Raw genomic sequence first — 22,773 nt, 5'->3', positions numbered from 1 at the left:
AAAAAGTTCAGCACATGTTCAGAGAAAAAATGGCGTGGTGAACAAGGGAGAAATGGATACACCCGGCAACAGTGATCATAATTGCAATGGGGGAGGGGAGCAGAATTTCTCTGAGCCTGTGCAGAGTTCTTTTCCAGTCTTTGCTGGCTAACCACAGTCTGCTCCTCCTATGCATTTTGGATTAGGAGGAAGTGGGGGCTTCCAGGTCATGGTGGGTAGCTTTCAGAGAGGATTGTGCCTCAGAAGCGCTCCTTTCAGAAGCCTAATTGCATCCTCCCCCCCTCCCCGCCACCACAAAGATTCTCCCCTTTCTTCCCTTCCTCCCCCACCCATTGCTGTGGGCACCCCTTCTCCTCCTCTGGCAGAGGGTGTGGAGTGCAACCCAGAACTCTTGGCTCCAAGACCTCTTGTTAATTTATTAGTCTCCAGTCGTCCTTGCTCCCAGCTTCCCACTCTAACCACTGGAGACACAACCTCCTTTTATGTTGTTCCCCCTTAGGATATAATTATATGCCCTTTCTCTCTCCCTCTCAAAAAGAAAGGCAAGGCCTGTAGGCTTCTGAGGGCTGGCTGAAATGTTTGCACAGGCCTGCCTCGCCTGGGAAAAGAAAGAAAAAAACAGGAGGCTTGCTTTTTCCTTCCTTTATTGTTGCGCATCCTTGCTAATTGCAGGACCACCCCAGCCGCAGAGCATGGCTCCCCATTGTGCCAAGGATTTCCTTAATCCTCTCCTCACTGCACTGCCTCCGCCGCTGCCGTCACTTGTCCAAGATTCCCTCTCCGCAAAGCAGCCCAGAATCGCTTTGATCTGAGCTTGACATCCAGGCCTGTGCCTCTCTGCTGGAGCCAGGAGGATTTCCCATGCCTCACCACTTCTTTCCCTCCCGGTGGCTCACAACCCACATCACCGGTGAAAGAAGGGTGGCAGCTTTGCCCATTTGAGCCAGAGAAGGCAAGCGACAATCTTTTTGCTGGATCAGGCCAGGGATGCATCTGGTCCAACTGCACCCTGGTCAGCTAAGGTCCTTGGGATGCTCAGAAGCAGGGCATGATGGAGATAGTTGATTTACCCCCCTCCCCATGGTCTGATGGGAGACAATTGGCCTTGGGGCATCCATTCCTCACCACTTTCCTTCTAAGACTGCCCTGGCTTCCTGCCCTCTCTCGCTGTCTCCCTCTCCCTCTGTGGCATAAGCATCCATTTCTCATTCCCCAAGCTCTCCCCTCTCCGCCTCTTGCATGTACCTCTTCCTTCATCAGCATCAGAAACCACCTAGCCTTGCCTGTTAAGCCTGCCCAAGTGACTTGGTCCTAAAAATCTAGATTAGTTTGCCTGTCCAAACATGCCTGTCTGTCTGTGGACAAAAGCCCAGCTTTGGTAAAGTTTCTGGAGGCAATTCTCCGTTGTTAGGGGCCTCCCGGCAGGATGACTGTTAACATGCCTGCCATATTCCCCTTCCAGCTCTCCTACGAACTCATAATCCACCTCCTCTCTTTGCCCCCTTTCCCCCCAGTCTGTCTGTTCATTATACCCAGGATAGCCTTTCCATTCATTGACCTGTTTCCTTCTCTTCTTTTGGAGGTCTTTCCTTGAGATCCTTTTCTCCAGCAGAAGCTTTGCTGAACCACTTTATCCGCATCTTACCTACACAGTCACTTGACTCTCCCTGATCTCATGCTTGCTGCTTATTTGACCGTCTGTGACTGCTCCTCTCCCTACCCTGCAATCAGACTCGTATATAGGCTGTGCACACATTAATGGTTTAAACTGCAGTGAGGTCGTTTATTCCCCGTAGCTTTTCAAGTCACATTTGCATGTTGCTGTGCACACCAGAGAGGGGGCAGGGAATGTCTTCACCCCATGTGCGTTATTTGTTTGGTTTCCCCACGCCTGCAACCTCCACCCCCTGCGCTCTTATTCATGAAGTGGTCACCCGGGCATGAACTGTCATCTGCACACAAGCAGTGACTGTCTCAGATGTACACACCTCAGTTTAACAGCAAAGCGAACGTGGCTTGAATTTTCAAATCAGGCGGAAGCTGGTTTGAGGGGGAAATGCACCAAGCGGCAGTATTTCTCAAGAAACTACATGATAGGTATGGATTATGGCTAATGTCATGGGTACATGGCTTCAAGCACCAGCAGTGGGAGCGCAGTGGAGTATAAGAGTAAATTGTAACGTGCACACAGCCATAGATTGCAAGCCCTCTGGCACTCTGTTGGGGCTATGCAACTATTCAGGAGTAACAAAAAAGGGGTGTGTGCGTGCGATTGCTCTCTGACTGTTATCCAGTCTATGGATGGGGGAGAAATTAATTCAGTTTGCGTTTTAATGCGAAACTACCCGATTCACAGCTCTCAAACCAATGCACAAACTGAAATTTGCACCTCCCTGAATTTTGTGATGCAGTACTCCAGCCACCGCCAACACACACCCCTCCAGCAAAATGTATTTAAAAAAACAAGGATATATTGGGGGAAAACGTGCACAAAAATGTATCTGTTAATGAAAAAATGTGCAAAATGCAGAAAGGTGTATATTAGTTGAAGTACATACAGAAATGCATACAAATTTTCGTGCAGACTTTAAAAAAAATATGTTTGCAACCTGAGGCAGAAATGGGCCAAGCTGAATTTAAAACTGGGAAAATGCAGAAATGCAAGAGAAACTGAAACTGACAGGTTCACCTATCCCTAATCCAGCCACTGCTGTCTGTCTTCATCTTTTCCTACTCCTTCTTGGACCCTGCCTAATGCTCAGCATTGGTCTCTAGGCTTCTGTGCCCTGGAGGCAGCTGGCAGCATGCTGTTCCTTGCAGTGAAGGGGGTGACTCTGTGACACTTATTCTTGCCTGCTAATCCCTCCCCTGTAGAGCAGTCTCGAGAGCTTGTTGGCTTGCTCTCCAATCTCTGAGTAGTTTCTCTGCCAGAGTTGGCTGGCCATTTCGGTGTCCTTTTGCTTATTAATCACACTGGGCTGGCATTGCTGAGCTAAGAAAGCCAATATCCAGGGCTGTCGCCCCTTTCTATGATTTGCTGTCAGGCTTGCTGTTGCACTTGGCGAATCACTGTCCCAACCTCACGTCGCTCCTCCTGCTTCATCTGACCGGCCATCCTTCTTGCCTGGGATTTTACACATAAACCATCCCAGACCATCAGATTCTGCTGACCTGGAACCCTGAATTCTGTCACGGGGATAAATAGTTCCAAAATGCGGTAAAACATGGGGAAAACTCACCGCTGGATTGCACTGCTTTGTACAGCCCATGTGACACAGTAACTAAGAGACTGAGCTGTAAGTTAGGAATACAGTGGTACCTCGGGTTAAGAACTTAATTCGTTCTGGAGGTCTGTTCTTAACCTGAAACTGTTCTTAACCTGAAGCACCACTTTAGCTAATGGGGCCTCCTGCTGCCACTGTGCTGCCAAGCGTGTGTTTTCTGTTCTCATCCTGAAGCAAAGTTCTTAACCCGAGGTAATATTTCTGGCTTAGCGGAGACTGCAACCTGAAGCGTATGTAACCTGAAGCGTATGTAACCCGAGGTACCACTGTACCTTCCTTCTCTTGGCAGTTCACTTTCTTAGGCTGATCTCACCTATCTGCTGTCTAAGGATAATAATACTGGCCTGCTCTACAGGGCTGACCACTTCAAAGCACTTTTAAAAATGCTAAGTGTTATTAACAGTACTCCTTTGTCATATTGTGCCCATTTGCACAGACCGTTCCAGCAACAGGTTGTATGGTGGTATCTCTTGTTTTGCTCTGGTGGTTAAAATTTAAAGCTCCCAGCTGTGTCACAGGCTGAAGCCCAAAGGACCTCTGGACTTAGTCGCCAGTGGGGCCCGATCTATAAAACATTTGGGCTACAGATTGCAGGAGCATTTACACTAACATTCCCAGAATTATTTTGGGTGGGTGGTGGGAATTGTGCTTGAATGTATTTAGCTAGAGTCACCCAGTGAGCCCCAAGACTAAATGGGGATTTGAAATTGGTTGTCTCTTCTTCTCATCCAGTATTTAACAACCATACCACATTGGTTCTCGTGTTCAGAGCCCAGATTCCTCTAACTAACATATACTGGAGGCAGACACAGACAATGGCTTGCTCCCACCATGCTGTCATGCTTGTGAAGGTCCTCAGATGATTTGGGTATGCGTTGATTGCTAGACTTAGATGGCTCTTTCAGTCTGATTTACGGAATCAGATCAAATCACATGTCCTTGGGCGCAATATGAAAATAAAATGAAGACGCTGGGCGAACCTTTTGGGCGATAATTTCCTCCATCATTTCACAGATGGAAATCAGGACAAGTCTGCTTGCGTCATTCCTGACTCTCACACCGTGGCTCACTGTGTGAGTCTGCAGTCCTCATTCCTCACACTCCCCCTCACCTCACTTGCTTTGTTAATTTACAATAGCCTGTCCTGTGCTGGTTTTAATGCAAAAATTATCCAGTATGCAGCCAGGAGCGTGGGGCAAACAGTGCCAGGTGCGTGACGAACTGGCGCTTGCCCTGCGCGTAGTCCCCCATCCTCTCCCCCAAGGCCAGGAAGGGAGAAAGCGAGGAAGGGAGCGGCTTATATTTGGTTATTGTCTTTTTCTCTCCCCCCCCCCCATGACTTTTTAATGTGTGGCTTATATTTGGGCCAATACAGTAGTGGGAAAGTGACAACTGGTAACCACTAGAAAGATCCCATCTGGGTATGTTCATACAGGGTAAAGTGCATGTCCATTTGAGAGCACTGGCTGCCTCTTTCCAAAAGCGTATACCTAACACTAGGTGAGTTATTCCCAAACACTGTGCTGCAAGATAACAGTGACTGTATCATGAAAAGGCAAGAAAAATGAAAGGTTTGATCTCCATCTCCATCTCTCTCTCTCTCTCTCTCTCTCTCTCTCTCTCTCTCTCTCTCTCTGTGTGTGTGTGTGTGTATGTCTCACCCTCACCCACACCTGCTGCTGTATCACTGCATGATTTGCTGCTCTGGTCTCAATTATTTCCAACCATCCTCTGCTGTAAGTTGTTAATATTCTGCCCCATCTCTGCATCATGTATGGGGCCGGCTCTGCTGTTGGCCAGATTGAGGCAACTTGGTTTGAGTGTCATGAAAGGACCGCAATGTACTTTACCAATAATAATGTCTTATTATTTTGTTTTTACTGCCAATGAGAGGGAGAGGTCCTTGTGGAATTTTCTGCCTCAGTTTCCAAAATAACTTGGCTGGCCTTCAGTATTATGTACCCTAACATGGAGGTGGGGACACAAACAGCATTTGCTCTCCCCTCCCCACCCTCAAACAGCAAGATTCTTGGGCCTGTCAGGTGTGGTCAGATCATTCAACCAACTCACACAGAAGACTTTTCTAAGGGCTGGTTGTTCTTACTACTTTCTCACCACCTGACAGTAAGGGTACAGTAGAGAAGAGTGCCTCCAATTATAATTCAGAAATGAATTAAGCCTTAGTTTTCAGTTTGGGAGATGATACACTTGGCTATCTGCGAGTCTGACTTCTTCCTTCCCAGCAACTAGTAAGAATGAGCAAATGTGACAATATCAGTTTCTCCTAGTTTTTAATTTTTTCAAGTCAAGTTCAGTTCTCCACATTTCCACATCACTATGCAATATTTTTTAAGTCCTCATGAAATTTCATTAGCAGTGTGAATTTCTCCTGACATACTAATTTTTGTATGCAATTTGGCCTTACATGCACGTTTTTTTGCAAAGCAGTTTCCCCAAATGCAATCCATTTCTCTATGTTATTTTCACTAATGCGTGCATCGTTGTGCATGTTACCTACGCCTTGCAAAATTTGGAGAAGCAAGATTTTCAAAGAACCGCTGTGTTTTGGTTTGTGTCTAGTTTTGGAAAGAGCAAACCGGGTGGATTCACCTTTAAACACAAAAACTGAATCAAATTCCTCTCCCAGCAACAAGTCAGTTTGGCTGCTACATTGGTGCTTAGCTGGAGCTGACTAGGCTGAAGTGGGCATCAGCGATGGGGCATTCCCTTCTCTGTTGCTAATCTGCACCCTGGCCAGTTTGGCCTGGATTCTTGCCTCGCTCAGGCTTTTATCATCCTTTCTGGGATACTGTCTGGTGCAGTGGAGGCAGGGATCTCTTTCCCAGCGTCACTCTCCATGGACTGTTTCTCCCTTTCCAATTAATTAAGGCTTAGCTCAGTAGCAGGCAGTGAGCCAGCTTGGCAAGCCCACTGGATTGCAGAGTTTGAAATCAGCTCTGCTGAATGAATGGTGTTTAGCCGTGGCCAGCGCTTGCCTGAGACCTCCTGGGGAAGATGCTGGACCCCTCTCCACACTGATGAGCAAAACTGAAAACACCTTTTAGTGGTGTGATGACTATGTCTCCAGCCCTTGTGTGCACTGTAGCAGTGGGGTGCTGGTTCACAATATCTCCTTTTTATTAAACTGCGGTAACTATGCATTGCCCCCAACCCCATGAAGAATCTCTATCCTTATGATCACTTACAGAATCAACTCTTTAGAAGATGTCCTCAAGCTCTCTTGGCAGGAGTTAATTAGCGGCAGCATGGGTGACATAATTGCCATAATTCGTTTTTGTAGTGTTTCTCAGCCTACTGAAAGTGTTATTTAATATATTCTATTTCTTAACGTGTGTGTGTGTGCGCGCGTGTGCATGTAACCTCTGACAACCTCTGCTGCAGAAGGAATATTAATAGCAGAAATCTAAATTATTAAGAATACCTTATATTATCTCCTGAGTTGCACACCAGGTGATTGCCACACACACAGTATAAACACATGTCAATGGCAAGTTCAGAAAGCAATTATATTGTGGCCAGGTGGACATAGATTTCTGTGTGCGCTGACAATGTGCATAGCTGTAGTGCTTGCAAAATCTTCCCTGAGCTAACTGGGTGCTGCATTTGATGCGCCCAATATTGGGTGTGTGTGTGCACGGCATCATGCACATTGCGTGTGTGCATGATGACTGTTGCATTGGCTGACCAGGCTTCCTCCCTATACAACATTCACACGCCAGGCTGTGCTGGTTGGCCTGGGACAACATCCCACCAGGCCTCCTCTGCCCCCTTCAAGATTGCGGTAGGTGGGTTAGCCCCATCCCAGTGGACATGGGGGAGTTGTAGAGGCCTCAGCCCCATAGAGTTGGTATGCCTGCTTCTAAATACCAGTTGCTGGAAATCACAAAAGGGCAGAGTACTCGCCTGCTCGATTCCTGCTTGTGGGCATCCCATAGCCATCTGGTGGGCCTCTGGCCTGATCCAGCAGGCCCTTATGTTCTCATGACTTTTCCCCACTGGTAATATAAGATCATCTGAAAAATAAAGATCATCTGAAAAAAAAGGAAATGCACACCCGCTAGAACAGTACAATATTTTTCACTAATAGAAAACGTAGCAGTTCAAAAGCATGTCAAAGTGCAAGTAGATAAATAGCTACTGCTCCGGCGGGAAGGTAAACGGCGTTTCCATGCACTGCTCTGGTTTGCCAGAAGCGGCTTAGTCATGCTGGCCACATAACCCAGAAACTGTACGCTGGCTCCCTCAGCCAATAAAGTGAGATGAGTGCTGCAACCCCAGAGTCGGCCACGACTGGACCTAATGGTCAGGGGTCCCTTTACCTTTACTTATTGAAGAAGGGACATGGGTGGCTCTGTGGGTTAAACCACAGAGCCTAGGGCTTGCCGATCAGAAGGTTGACGGTTCTAACCCCCGCAACGGGGTGAGCTTCCATTGCTCAATCCCTGCTCCTGCCAACCTAGCAGTTTGAAAGCACGAAGTGCAAGTAGATAAACAGGTACCGATCTGGCGGGAAGGTTAATGGTGTTTCCGTGCGCTGCTCTGGTTCGCTAGAAGCGGCTTAGTCATGCTGGCCACGTGACCCGGAAGCTGTACGCCGGCTACCTCAGCCAATAAAGCAAGATGAGCGCCACAAGCCCAGAGTCGTCCGCAACTGGACCTAATGGTCAGGGGTACCTTTACCTTTACCTTTACTTGTTGAAGAGGAGCTGTCAGTGAAATTCTGGATGTCTGGACATTTTGAAGAGCCCCAAACAGGGCCAAAAGGTGAGTCAACTCTGTAGATAGATAGACCACAGTATGGCAGGGAAGAAGGCTAGCACCCTGTTTTGTGATTTAGGGTGCATTCAGGCAGAATTTCGATTCTGAAGTTTCCTTACCTGATGATGTCTGGAAATCTAGCGGAATTTGGTGGAGGTTTAGCACTTTCTTTCTTTGTTAATCACTTCCAGAAAAAAACAAAAACAAAATCCATTTCAAACCCTGTTAGCCTGGAAAATCCGTGGGGATTTTGTGTTATGATTTTCCCGCCATTTACACGGATCACAAAATTTGGACGATAAAATTTGGGGCGATATCCTAGTGTACAGTTCTTTCCTGACATGGGTGAATCCTGGGGGAACAGAAGCACTCATGTGCATGAAGGGTGGTGAAATGCCCAGCGACGCCTGCTGCTATGTCATGCCTGGTTTGAGTGAAATTTAGTGTGACGTGGCAGTAGATAGATATATAAAAAGGCACAGTTCCATAATGCAACCGGTACCGCAGTGTAAATGCAGCGTTAGAAACTGTGACAGATTAGAAGCAGGCATGCTAGCACAATAACCTCCTAGTCTGAATACATCCTTACTTAGCACAGTGATTAATCCAGCCCACCCTGAGGCATTCTGCTCCTGATATAGAAGCTTGTGTACGTTTTAACGGTTTATTTAGGGGGTGTCAGCCTCGGATTAGAACCCTGTCGCTAGCAAAGGCACAGCACAAAGGTGGCTAATTAACTTCCTCTTCTTCTTCCTCTCCCTCTCTCCTAGTCAGACAGTTTTGATTGTCTGGGAGCCTAGCTCTGAAGATCCCGCTGTCTTTTGATGTCTGGCTGATGCAAGGGATTAACATGCTGGCCTCCTTTCTCTGTCTCTTCCCTGCCCCCAATATACTGAAGTGAATCCAATAGGATTTTCTTGCTCACGAGGGCTATGCTAAATTTGCCAGAAAGCAATAAGTTCACACTACTCCCTTTCCCCTTGTGTGTGTGTGTGTGGTGCTGTGCAGAGGAGGTAAAGATACGGTCAAATTAAAACACATGCTTAACCCAAGCAGTAGCCACAATCAGGTGGTGTTGGGAGAAAGATGCACAAGAGCAAACATCCCAGGTGTCTCGGACTGGAACCTCTTCTTTCTATTTACGCAATTTCTTTAAGCAACCCATAGTTTAATGGTAGGGAATATGTTTTGCATATAACTTGACACCGCATGTACACACATACAAAATCTCCAGTAGGAGAGCTGAGAAACATCTCGGGGGACAACACAAAAGGGATAGAAAGGTTATACACTGGTGTCTATTCCTCTTCTCTTCCGTGGGAATATATAGGGCAGTGGTGGGGAAACATTTTCAGCTTGAGGGCTGCGTTCCCTCATGGGTAACCCTCCACATGTGGCCTTGGCCAGAGGCAAAAAATGGGTGGAGCAACAGATGCAACTCTTACCTGTGTATTCTAGCAGCCAGGCACAAGCCAGAGGTGTCTGCACACCTACACCAGTCTTTCCATCGAGACAAGCAAGAGATAATATCATAGTGTGAAGTCACATTCCAGCCAAGCAGAAGCACTTAAGGGTGCAAAGCTGTGCCAGTGAGAAGGTGTGTCCTGAGGATCGGATAGAGAGGCTTAGAGGCTGCATTTGGTCCCTGGGCCTGAGGTTCTCCACCTCTGGTGTAGAGAAACAAAAAGCATACCCTCCAACATTTCTCCAATGAAAACTAGGACGCCTTACTTCATCGTCATCATGATTTTATTACTTATACCCCGCCCATCTGATTGGGTTGCCCCAGCCACTCTGGGCAGCTTCCAACATATATAAAAACATAATAAAACATAAAGCATTACAAAAGTCTTCCCTATACAGGGCTACCTTCAGATGTCTTCTAAACGTTGTACAGTGGTACCTCGGGTTACATACGCTTCAGGTTACAGACTCCGCTAACCCTGAAAGAGTGCTTCAGGTTAAGAACTTTGCTTCAGGATGAGAACAGAAATCGTGCTTCGGCGACGCGGCAGCAGCAGGAGGCCCCATTAGCTAAAGTGGTGCTTCAGGTTAAGAACAGTTTCAGGTTAAGAACGGACCTCCGGAATGAATTAAGTACTTAACCCAAGGTACCACTGTATAGTCACTTATCTCCTTGGCTTGTCCATCGCATAACACCATACCCTTCAACATTTCTCTGATGAAAATAGGGACGTCCTAAGGAAAAGAGGGACATTCCGGGATCAAATCAGAAACAAGGATGGCTTCTATAAATCCGGGACTGTCCCAGGAAAATAGGTACACTTTGGGGGGGGGCATGCAAAAGGTGTGATGTTACCTAAACCTCATCTAGGCTTTAGGAACTTTGTTCTCTGAGGGAACATTCTCTCCAGCCCCTGGTAAAACTATGTTTTCGTTTTTTTAACCTAAAAAGGACCTCGTTTGAATGTCTGTTACCTCCTACACTCCATCTTCAGTCTCTTAGGAGACGCAAACATGGATGGTTTGAACACAAGCCAAAAAAACCTACCTTCCCACTTTCAGTTTCATCATGCATCTAGCTGGATGAAGAATTCTGGAGAGCTCACAAGCTTGCATACGGTTTTCTAACGTTTTGGTTATATGGGCAGTGAGAGAAGACTCAGGACGGTTTCTGATAGAGGGGAGAGAAACAGACTGAGGAAAACATGAGGAATCTGACTCTTTTCAGGCTCAACGGCTAGATGCTTTGGTTCTGATTAGCATCTTGCTGATACATTAGCCAAGCTGTAAGATAATAGCTTTCAAAATTAGTGGAGCAAATGTTCTGGGAAGAAGCTGAACAATTGTTAAGAGAACTCTGCTGCTTAATTGTTATCAGATCTTTCCCCCTCAGGCATTTTAAAGAGGAGGCAGCTTAGGAGGCCTTATTACTTTTCTGTTTTACAACAAAAATCAGTTGGTTATAGGTGGAGGTGAGGGGTAGTTATTTTATAGGTGGAGGAGCTTTGATTTTTAGTCTCCTTGTGGGAGGGATATGTAGACTTAATATTAACAAAAGAATTTTAGGAATGGATGGTTAGGGAGGTCTTATGGTCTTTGGCGGATTGATTTGCAGACTTGTTCCTTGTCAAAGGTCCCTGGTTCACTTATTCCCTGGCATCTCTGGGTAGGGTTGGGAGAGACCAATGTCAGAAACCCTAGGAAGCCACTGCAAGGCAGTGTGGACATTACTAATCTTCATCAACACCTGGAGCCAAAAGGTTCCCCACACCTGCCCTAAAAGTTGCGCTCTTTGATACCCTCACGTGAAATACACAGGAGCTGATTCTGGTTTGTTCCACGCTGCCTTACATAGACACAATTTTGCCACATGTTCAGAGACAACCTGTTCCAGGTGTGAGACGGGACATTAGGAATAGTTTCTAGGTCTGGGTCACACCACAACGCACCACTTTTCCGACGGCGTGAAGAAAGAGCTAACAGGAAAGCGGGAAGAGATTCCATTTCCCTCCTCCGTATTTGAGATGAAGGTTTTGCAACACGACCTACCCTGAAAGCCTTCTCTGTCCCCAGTGCTGGGATACAGGAGGCGGGTCCATTGTAACCAGTTGGATTGGGCCTTGTTATAAACTCCTTGTGACCATGCTTATCTGCCTACGTGCCCTATCCCTTTACACCACTGAAAAGGAAGGGTGGACTGAATTCCTTGTCAGTTCTGTCGCCTTGCACTCTCTGGGCGGGACAGCAGTATAATCCCTCTCTTTTCTTCCTTCCTTGTCTTTTCTCAGACCTGCTGCTAGACGACATCGTCCTCACCCACTCACTGTTCCTGCCCACAGAGCAGTTCCTGCACCAGCTGCACCAGCAATATCCTTTCTGCGTGATGTTTTGGAACGTCCCATAATGGTCGAAGGGTTGGGGGAAGAACTGGGGGTGGGGGAGGAATGCATGCCATTCTGACACATTTTCCTGCAGGAGAAACTCTGTTCGGGTCACCTCATATTTCTCGTTCTTGTTGCATAGAACCCTGTGGCTTCTGCAGTTCCACAGGTTTTATTTATTAGTTTTCTTATTTAAGAAAGGTTCATACCTCGCATTTCACTGTGTGTCTCAAAGCAGCTTGCAGAAGAAGAAACAAAACGTGCAAAATGTACAGCACAGATTTTTACATCAAAAAAATAGAAAACAGAGCAATGTTATATAGCGCAAAGGCCTTCTGAAATGAAACCATCTGCAATGTAACAGTGATGGTGCCTGCCAGTTTTCTAATGGGAGGGAGTGGGCAGAATGTGCTAATGCAGAAATTTGGCTTTGGAGAACAAATTTAACCTCTTGAGAGTGTGAATTCTTATTGTTGTTGTGCAAAATCACCCTTTCGGTTCCAAGCAGCATGTTATAGCAAGACGTGTGGGGGAACCGCTGATCCACGTGTTTTCCACTGTGTTCTTGGTAATATGTAGTAGAAAGAAAATATATGATGTCACAGCATCTCTTCACTTCCTGCTTCACTTTATTGGCCGCTGCTTGAAGGAAGCAAGGAAATACTAGCATAATGACATCACATGGGGAGATGTGCGTTGATGATGCCCACCAGTCCCCACTCACCTGCGCTTTGGGTCTTACCCTAAGCAGTCTTAACAGTATTGCTATGAGGATAACATTAGATGATACAGTCCTAGTTTATTTTCCCATGTATGTGTCCTTGAACTTTTTGGAGTTTTGGTGGTCATGGTGATGGGAACCATACACCTAATAATAACCTTATGAAGAAATCTGCTCAATCCCACATCATTTGCCAGGCAGATTAAATCTCAGCCTCTAGTGTGTTGCATTTTGGGGTCTGCCGATCAATCTTCCGCATGTTTACTCAGAACTAAGTTCCTCTTCCTTAGGGTGTATAGGATTGCAGCCTTAATCTCTCTCCTTTAGCCTCATCTGTCAACTTCTCTTGACACACAGGGCTCTCGAGAGAATAAGATAACATTACACAGCTCTGAAAAAATAAACAACCTGGGTGGACTTTGTTAATTTCAGCCAACAGGTAGCAATTAAGCTGCTCCTCCCTGTTAACAGCTCCCACCACCATCACAAATTCTGGTATTGATAGACTGAAGGGGGTGTGGATGTGGGTGTGCGGAATGTGACCTTCTCTGGTTCTGTGAGTTTCTGGTGATGACATACACACAAACATATAACACTGCATTAAAAAATCAGCCCTGGTTTTTTGCATTTCCTTAGGAGCGAATTGTACATGACATTTTGTCTACTCTTATCAGCCATCTCAGTTACCCCTATTTGTTTCCCATCTCATCTCTGCAACCACAAAATCTCAAAACTTGCTTTCTTTTCCCCCCTCGTGGAGACAGTTGAACTTAAATAAACTGGGATTTTCAGGCTACATAGCTTGCAGGGACAGCCATTGTTGCTTTCATTTGCATTTCTCTCTCCTTCTTCCAAAGAGCTCAGATAGTTTACATGGCGCTAGTTCCCATTTTTGTCTTTCCTCACAACAACCCTCTGAGGTAGGTTAGGCTAATGGAAAGTGACTAGGCCCAGGGTCAGGTGGTGAGCTGGATGTCTTGGGTGGGGATCTGAACGCAGGTCTCCTGGTTCACGTTTGAAATGTGAACCCCCACACCACTGACATAAATCGAGATTCTCCATATTCTGAATTCTGCACCAAAAGATACTAAAGTCCACAGCCTCCTGGATGGCTGAGGGATATGCAAACTATATCCATTAATGGAGAATGGGGTTGTTGGCCTGTTAGTGATCTTTGCAGTTTCTGTGATCCGTACTTGCCATCTTGCTATCTGGACCCAGAATCAACCCACCCCATTCCAAACCTCATCACTTCGGCTGTTCTCCTTTCTTCCAACCACTCCCTTCTGTGGCCGCAGCCCCGATATTTTCCCTTGACTTCCATGTGGTCACCTTCATGACAGCGTCGACAATCCCATCACCGCCATGTTGGAAGGAAGGCGAAGCCATGCACCGAAAGCGAGCAGTTTTGGTTATTTTGCTTCAGTTCCTCGAGACGTACAAGGGGATCTTGCAGGAGGAGGAGAAAGCAGGCAAAGTTATCAAGGTACACCATGACACCCCTAACCCTACTCTCATTACAACGAGAAACTTTTTAAGAAAAGAAGAATAGCAACAGATTGCAAAGTATTAGTCCAGCCACAGTCCCTCGTCCCAATGTCCTTTTGCCTTACTTGGTGGCAAATAGCCATAGATCCAGGGGGGCCAAAATAGAAGGTACCCCTTCCTTTTATATCAGAGCATGATGGATCAGGCCACTTTCTCTTTTCTCCTAGGACCTGTATCTGCTCATTATGAAGGACTCCTCCCTCTATCACAAACTGGAAGATGAAATTTTGAAGCTTCATCAGCTTGTGGAGACAGTTGAACTCAAGTAAGGGGACAGGGGGAGTTGGAATATGGAATGCAGAATTTCTCCTGCATGGGGAAACCTCTCAGGCTGCTTTTCCTAAGTGCATTATGTTGCAGGTACTGCATTCACAAGAACGGGTTTCATATAACCTCCTCCACATCTTGGCAAAACAATTGTTGTGGAGGTTCGCCTGCACAAACTTTGCCGCTTTCCACAGTTGCCATGTTCCTCTGTCACCACATCTTCCTGGGCAGACCACTGTTTTTCATTTGTGCATTTGCTGGGCAAAGTTTCAACAAGATAGCCCAGGTTAAATAAGCCCCAGGACTCCAGGAATTCAAACTTCTGTGTCAGTAGTTGTTCTCCTCATGCACTCACAATCCCTCTCCATATGGAGGAGCTACATGCATACAGTGGCACCCAAGTAGAACATTTGAACATGGTGTTTAGTGGTGTGCAGGGCCAGATCCCTCCTGTGCAGTCCTGCGACACACACACCTACACACTTTCTTTGCTTAGAGGGGATGATATGAACTTCCCCAAAGGTTGCAAACTAAGAGGTCATCTCCTTGGAACTAGAAATCAAGGAGGACCATGCTCTTAACCACTATGCTATACCTAGTTCTGAATAGTGGAAGCTTTCATAAAGCTGAGGTCACCGCGATCCTTGTTACTTTGCAACCCAAACAACTTACTTATACCTTACATGGTACTGATGTATATAAGAACATAGAAAGCTTAGGGTTTTTCCATATTTACCTTTCGCCCTGTGCTTTCCAGGTCCAGGAGACAACTCTTGGGGTAAATGTTTAGACTCTTCTAATAGTGGCCAGCTGTCTAATGGTGGGTTGTTACAAGCAGCAACCTACTCTCACAACAATCTCCCTGGCCAAACTGCCTCTGAAATCCCTAAATCATGATTGGGGAACCTGTGGCCCTTCAGATGTTGTGGGACTCCCAGCTCCTATCAGCCTTAGCCAGCATGGCCCAGTGGTTGGGGATGATGGGAGTCAAGCCACATCTGCAGGACCCCTGGCTCCCTGCCTCTGCCCTGAACGCTCCTTAGAAACTGCATTCAGAAATTCAGACTCCTTAACCCCTCACAGAATGGCACGGATGCCCTGCTCCTCTGAAAATTTCCCACATTGTCGCCCATGTTGCTTGCCCCTTTTCTAGCTTCTAAATCTTGCCTTCTTGGCTGCAGGGTGACTGAAGAAAGCCATCCCCCCAGCAAGCAAGTCAAACCTCTTTTCAGGCATTTCCGGCGCATAGATTCCTGCCTCCAGACACGGGTCGCTTTCCGTGGCTCAGATGAAAGTGAGTATTAAAGGAGATGAGGGCGTTGGTGACGGCCGTGTTGGGGTTCCCGCTTGGATTGTCTTTAAAAGGGCTGATGAGTGCAGCTGCAGACATAGAATCATAGAATCATAGAATCATAGAGTTGGAAGAGACCACAAGGGCCATCGAGTCCAACCCCCTGCCAAGCAGGAAACACCATCAGAGCACTCCTGACATATGGTTGTCAAGCCTCTGCTTAAAGACCTCCAAAGAAGGAGACTCCACCACACTCCTTGGCAGCAAATTCCACTGTCGAACAGCTCTTACTGTCAGGAAGTTCTTCCTAATGTTTAGGTGGAATCTTCTTTCTTGTAGTTTGAATCCATTGCTCCGTGTCCGCTTCTCTGGAGCAGCAGAAAACAACCTTTCTCCCTCCTCTATGTGGCATCCTTTTATATATTTGAACATGGTTCTGCAATTCCACCCATAAATCCTCCTCATCAAATTACAACCATAGAAAGCTTTGGCAGCACACAAATAATAGAACAAAATCACTTCAAAAGCTTGAGTGAAAAGGTAAACCTTTACCTGGTGCTTAAAGCACCAGGCGGACCTCACTGCGGAGAGCCTTCCACAGACTAGGAGCCGCAGCTGGGAATGCTCCCTCTGACATCACCCTCCAAGTGTCCCTCAGAGGAAGGGGCTGGAGAAGAGCCTCTGGGAAGCCCCTCAAGGTTGTGAGGATGAGTCGACAAAGGGGATTGAATCCCACAGCGACAGTAGGCCGAATCCCTTCCTTATTGCAGGATGATTGTTATTTTTAGTTTTTCCCAGACTGAGTGTATTTGTTCACCATGGCTGTCCTTTGCTGGCTAAGGATTCCAACCTCCAGCCTCTTGGCTCTGTTTCTTTCTAGTCTTCTGCCGTGTTTACATGCCAGACCACTCATATGTCACCATCCGCAGCCGCCTCTCGGCCTCCGTGCAGGACATCCTCGCCTCGGTGACTGAGAAGCTCCAGTACTCGGATGAGCAGCCCACCCGGGAGGAGGCTCTCATCCTGGTGGCAGTAGCGTCCTCAGGAGGTAACTCTCCCGAGAGCTGGGGTGGGGGACAAGGCAACAATGGCAGAGTGACAATTCCCAGAGCGATTTAACAATCAGTCCCTCTTCCCAGGGAACTCTGGGAATTGTAGCTCTGGGAAGGGAATACGGGTCTCCTAACAACCCTCCACATTCTTAACAACCTATAGCTTCCCAATTTTTTTAGGAGGAGCTATGGTTGTTTAAAGCGGTATCATAATGCTTTTAAACGTATGTGTGAATGTGGCTATAGTCCAATAATATCTGAAGGGGCCATGGGTTTCTGCCCCTCTGCCCTAATAGAATCCTGGCCACATTGCACTGTGAGCAAGTGCCCTATTTCCATATGCCTCAAAGAAGTGATCTACATACAGAAGGGGTGTTTCGGGGGGTGGGGGAGCAAGAGTCCCTGTCCAGTTTGAACCTGAGGAAAAACCCTACCAGACCCTGAACATAAACAAATATATATATATAAATAACATTTCCACAATACAAACAATAATATGCGGCTGTTTTGAGATATGTTCCTGCTGTTGCTCCAGATTGTTCAGGAACTCTTTCTTTCCTTGCTTTTTGCCAGAGAAATCTGTGCTACAGCCCAATGAAGAGTGTGTTTTCACTACCCTGGGGATAAACAGCCATCTCTTTGCCTGCACTAAGGAGAGTTTCCCATCGCTGGTGAGTGAGCTCCTTTCTTCCGCTCTGCTCCTCCCTCGGCTGGCAGGGACTTTTTGTCATGCGGGCTCTGTGATACGTTTCTTGGTGTAAGCAGTAGTGTAGAGGTAAATTTTGGTGTGCAGGAGCTCTTCATGACAGCTGCTATAGCAGTATATTGTGTATATTGGGTTGTCATCAGTATGCCGATGACACCCAACTCTATCTGTTGATGGATGGCCATCCTGACTCGGCCCCAGACACACTGACCAGATGTTTGGAAGCTGTGGCTGGATGGTTACGTGGGAGCCGGTTGAAGCTAAATCCTTCGAAGACAGAGGTCCTGTGGCTGGGACGGGGCGATATGGGATTGGGGGGGCAACTCCCATCTCTTGCGGGGGCGCAATTAGTGCCAGCACCGTCCGTTAAGAGTTTGGGTGTAATCTTCGACACCTCCCTTTCCATGGAGGCGCAGATTGCAGCTATAACAAAGGCGGCATTTTTCCATCTCCGCCAAGCTAAGCAGTTGGCTCCTTACCTCTCTCGCCCTGACCTAGCCACTGTGATCCATGCGACGGTCACCTCCAGACTGGATTATTGTAACTCGCTCTACGTGGGGCTGCCCTTGAGACTGACCCAGAAACTCCAGCGGGTGCAGAATGCTGCAGCGAGACTCCTTACGAGGTCTTCGCTGCGAGATCACATTCACCCGGTGCTATACCAGCTGCACTGGCTCCCGGTGGAGTACAGGATCAGGTTTAAGGTGCTGGTCTTAACCTTTAAAGCCCTATATGGCCTAGGACCCTCGTACCTACGGGACCGCCTCTCCTGGTATGCCCCACAGAGAAACCTTCGGTCTTCAAATAAAAACATCTTGAAGGTCCCAGGCCACAGAGAAGTTAGGCTGGCCTCAACTAGAGCCAGAGCTTTTTCGGCTGTGGCTCCGATCTGGTGGAACACTCTGTCAGAAGAGACCAGGGCCCTGCGGGACTTGACATCCTTCCGCAGGGCCTGCAAGACAGAGTTGTTCCGCCAGGCCTTTGGCCAGGGCACAGCCTGACTCCCTCCCTCGGCAAACTTCGCAGAGCTCTGGCCCAATGGTTGCTAGTGGCTTGAATTAATTAATTTTTATAATGAATGATTTTAGAATGTTGTTTATGTTATACTTTTGTACTGTTTTATTGTTGTTAGCCGCCCTGAGCCTGGCTTCGGCTGGGGAGGGCGGGATATAAATAAAATTTATTATTATTATTATTATTATTATTATTATTATTATTATTATTATTATTATTATTAATACCCAATTTATCAGGCTCAGCTGACAGCCATAGAGCATGTTAGGTATGCAGGTGGCGCTTTGGTCAAAACCACTGAGCCTCTTGGGCTTGCCAGTCAGAAGGTCGGTGGTTTGAATCCTCACGATGGGGTGAGCTCTGTTGCTCTGTCCCAGCTCCTGCCAACCTAGCAGTTTGAAAGCACATCAGTGCAAATAGATAAATAGGTACCACTTTGCGGGAAGGTGAACGGCATTTCCGTGCACTCTGGTTTCTGTCACAGTGTTCCATTTTGCCAGAAGCGGTTTAGTCATGCTGGCAACATGACCCAGAAAGCTGTCTGTGGACAAATGCCGGCTCCGCTGGCCTGAAAGCGAGATGAGCACCGCAACCCCATAGTCGCCTTTGACTGGACTTAACTGTCCAGGGGTCTTTTACCTTATGTTAGCTAGCAAAGGGTGGTGTATTGATAGTATGTTGGAATTTGGCCGAGGAGACCTGGGTTGACATCCCTGATCAGCCAGTTGGCATGACTACGTCCTATGCATAATTACCCTGAGAGTAAGCGCCATTGAACTCAGGGCCGTGTACTTCTAATTGCATAGATTTGGCTTGTAGAACACATTGAGCTTTAATGAAAGGCCTTCAGCCAGCTGAAATGCAGCCTTTAGATTCTAATTAGCAGTGCAAACAACCCAGCAAAGAAGTGTTACCATTAAATTGCCAGTGTGAAGTAGGAACCCTATCAAGGAAAAGGGGGAAAAGTGTTCAATCTCTGCTTGATTATTTATCTGCACTTCCTCTGTCCTAAACCTTCACTAGTAAAACCTGAAAGCCCTTGTTATCACCTCATTCACTTTCCAGAACAAGGAGGGCCCCTCAATCACCCTGGTGGGGTCTGGTAGATGACATCGTCTCTCTTGCACTGAAAAAGGTTCCCAGCCCCTGCCCCACTGTGAGCTTCTGTGCCTCTGTGGGATCAGGGAGCTGCAGTTGCCAGAAAGACTTTCCCCCTCTTGTGCTCTAAAAACACCCAGGTTTTCTTCTTGGTTCTGACACACACATTGGAATCTCTCTCCCTGCTCTCCACAAACTTGGCCTTTCCTCCAGGTCCCTCTCCCTGAGGAAATCCAGGTGTCGCCAGGTGACACGGAGATCCACCGGGTTGAAGCTGAGGACGTGGCGAATCACCTCACAGCCTTCCACTGGGAATTGTTCCGCTGTGTCCATGAGGTAACAAAAACAAATGTGCCCCCAGAGCTGGTGAGCACGGAGGAAACTGGGTGAGGGAGTTGGATTGGAAGTCTGAAAATGTTCCAACTTAAGAAGGATGTGCATGGCCTTCAGAAGTGATTGGCAGCTAGGTTAGGTGCCAATATTACAGGCTGGATGCCCTAATTCAGGGGGTGAAGAGTTTGTTTCAGCGTGAGGGCCACATTCCTTCATGGGCAACCTTTGAGCGGTGGGGATGGGCAGTCACATGACAATGGTGGGCAGGGCAGAGGCCAAAATGGGTGGAGCAACAGTTGTGAGCCTTACTTTGGTTCAGCAAAAGAGCCACGCACAAGGCAAAGGGACTTGAGGAAAGTGCAGAGCAGGGCTGGTGATGGGTGTGGCTTGGGGAAGAGTCCTAGGGGCCAGATAGAGAGGCCTTCAGCCCCTGGGTTCCCTATCCCTGCCCTAATAGGGTGGTGCCTTCACATTCAGAGCAGCCACAGATGAAGGATCAAACTGCATGGGATGTTAATCGCATGGTTTGCCCTCAAGTGCATGATTCAGGAGACAATTAGCATGTCAGGGAAAGGGATAGGTGTCTCCTTGGCAGCTAGCTTTCTTTGTGGAGGGGATTCCACCATTGCCCCATCCCAAGGAGCATTCAGTCATGGGAGCCCCTCTCCCCTCTGAAGTGGTGCAGCCCAGAGACATGGTTTGATCATCTCAATGAGAACTAGGTCCTCAATTCTATTATTCTTATGTTCCCTCTGTGTAGTCTCTCCTCTGCCTCTTCTCCATCCTTGATCTATATAAAAAGGACTGAAGGATGAAGACACTCCTTTTAACTGGATAGCTGGTGTTGTGGTTGTAAGGCAGGGGCACTCAATGTGTCCCCCCGCCCAGTGGGGCTGAACTACAATTCCTGCGACCTCCTTTGACTACTGGCAGTGCTGGCTGAAACTGATGCAAATTGTAGCCCAGTAATATATATATATATATATATATATATATATATATATATATATATATATATATATATATATGCAGGTTTTGGTGTCTTCGGGTGTCTTCCCGTGTAAGAGTTGGGGTGTCTAGGCGACGTTTCGACGAGGTCTCACTCGTCATCTTCAGGCTGGTGCTTTTGGCTTCTTGTTACTGGAACAGAGCAGGATCTCAGTGTTTGAGTTCCTATAAATACTGTTGAGGGGGTGTGGTGTATAGCCTCCAACGTTCTGGGCAGAGAGGAAGTTCCCAGGTTAGTGTGTCTTTTCTTCTTTTGTTCATTAATTACTTGAGGGATATCTTGAGTGATTTCTTGAGTGATATTCTGAGTACCACTTAGGAGGGTCATTAGGTGAGGATTAGTTGCTAAAGCTTTCGTGTCTTGACCTCTTGAGCTTGTGAAGAGTTTTTTCTGAGAAGATGGCTGTTATAGGAACTCAAACACTGAGATCCTGCTCTGTTCCAGTAACAAGAAGCCGAAAGCACCAGCCTGAAGATGACGAGTGAGACCTCGTCGAAACGTCGCCTAGACACCCCAACTCTTACACGGGAAGACACCCGAAGACACCAAAACCTGCATTCCTGTACCCGTGAAAATCTACGAAAGCAAATATATATATATATATACACACACACACACACACACACACACACATACATATTTGGGGGGTAACCACATTGGCTACCCCACTGTGTGGAGTGAGGCGTCCTTTCCCTTCACTGCAGGCCAGGGGAGGGCTACAGGCACGCAGGCTATTAACTTCTGCTCTGGCATCCTTGTTTGTAGCTGGAATTCGTGGACTACGTGTTCCATGGGGAACGTGGTCGGCGGGAGACAGCCAACCTAGAGCTGCTGCTGCAGCGCTGCAGTGAAGTTCAGCACTGGGTGGCCACGGAGGTGCTCCTGTGCGAGTCGCTCGGAAAGCGGGCCCACCTGCTCAAGAAGTTCATCAAGGTGGCAGCCGTGTGAGTGCCGCATCTTAACCCTTTTCTGTCTGGGGCCAGGGTAGAGACATGCAAAGATCAAGCCTTTGGCGACTGTTTGAAGACTTTGAACAACCTGAACAGCTTCTCTTCTTTCCCACAATGCATTCTGAAATCTTTTCCCCCTGGTTTCCCCAATTGACAACAGTGTCATTAAGTTACGGAGTTGCGTAAGAAGCTCTGCATCTTAGAAATGTTGCTCAGGTGCACCTTTGGCTTTCTGAGATTTGAGCAGGAGCTGTCCACACATTTTCCAGCATCACAAGGACTAGGAACTTTACTAAATCTGAAAGCTGAGATTCTGCACCTGCTGCGCTTTTTCTGCACTCCTACAGAATCACATCGCACACCCAGCTTCAAGTTTACAAAGTAGTCGCCTCTGTCCAACAGCTACTCCAATATCTGAGAAAACAGGGTTGCAATGGTTTTGGTGAAATTTGCTTTGTCGCCGCTTGGACATGTAACTGGCTCTCCATGCACTAAGAGACACAATTTGAGAAGTCTCTTAAGTGGCCGCTACATAGCATGTATTAATTTGAATCCCCTCTCTGAGATTGTGTTCCTTACTTGCATGGGGTGCCAGTTTCAGTTCTGTCCAAAGTGGAGGCTGTTCTGATAGGGCAAAAGGGGCACTGTGTCATCAACCTCAGTCTGCTTTAAACCAATCCCTGCCTTCCCTACCTTCTTCCTTAGAACCAGTCCAGTGTGTGATACTGCTTGGCCGCTTCTTCCTTAGTCCCAGTGTTGCCCTTGTAGAACTCAGCAGGGAGGAGGGTGGGGACAACGCTAGAATTAGTTGGCTCTGTCTGCCTACTGTCTTCCTCCTCACCAATCCCTATGGGTGCCACTGCCTGTGCAGTAATT

At 47.3% G+C, this 22,773-nt stretch overlaps 1 protein-coding gene across 1 annotated transcript in view; it reads left to right on the top strand.

Annotated features, from left to right (window-relative positions):
* Positions 1-22,773, top strand: part of RAPGEFL1 (Rap guanine nucleotide exchange factor like 1) — a 55,670-nt gene that overhangs the window by 10,784 nt on the left and 22,113 nt on the right. The window contains exons 2-9 of the mRNA XM_081168670.1: positions 11,816-11,894; positions 13,962-14,115; positions 14,345-14,442; positions 15,626-15,738; positions 16,616-16,783; positions 17,361-17,458; positions 19,819-19,941; positions 21,713-21,891. Coding sequence (XP_081024796.1) covers positions 11,816-11,894; positions 13,962-14,115; positions 14,345-14,442; positions 15,626-15,738; positions 16,616-16,783; positions 17,361-17,458; positions 19,819-19,941; positions 21,713-21,891 — 1,012 coding nt within the window. The remainder of the gene's footprint in view (positions 1-11,815; positions 11,895-13,961; positions 14,116-14,344; positions 14,443-15,625; positions 15,739-16,615; positions 16,784-17,360; positions 17,459-19,818; positions 19,942-21,712; positions 21,892-22,773) is intronic.

The sequence above is a fragment of the Podarcis bocagei genome (genome assembly GCF_964188305.1).
Source record: "Podarcis bocagei genome assembly, chromosome: 13".
NCBI lineage: Eukaryota > Metazoa > Chordata > Lepidosauria > Squamata > Lacertidae > Podarcis > Podarcis bocagei.
The sequence above is the reverse complement of the archived record's forward strand: the minus strand, read 5'-3'. Positions and strand labels throughout refer to the sequence as shown.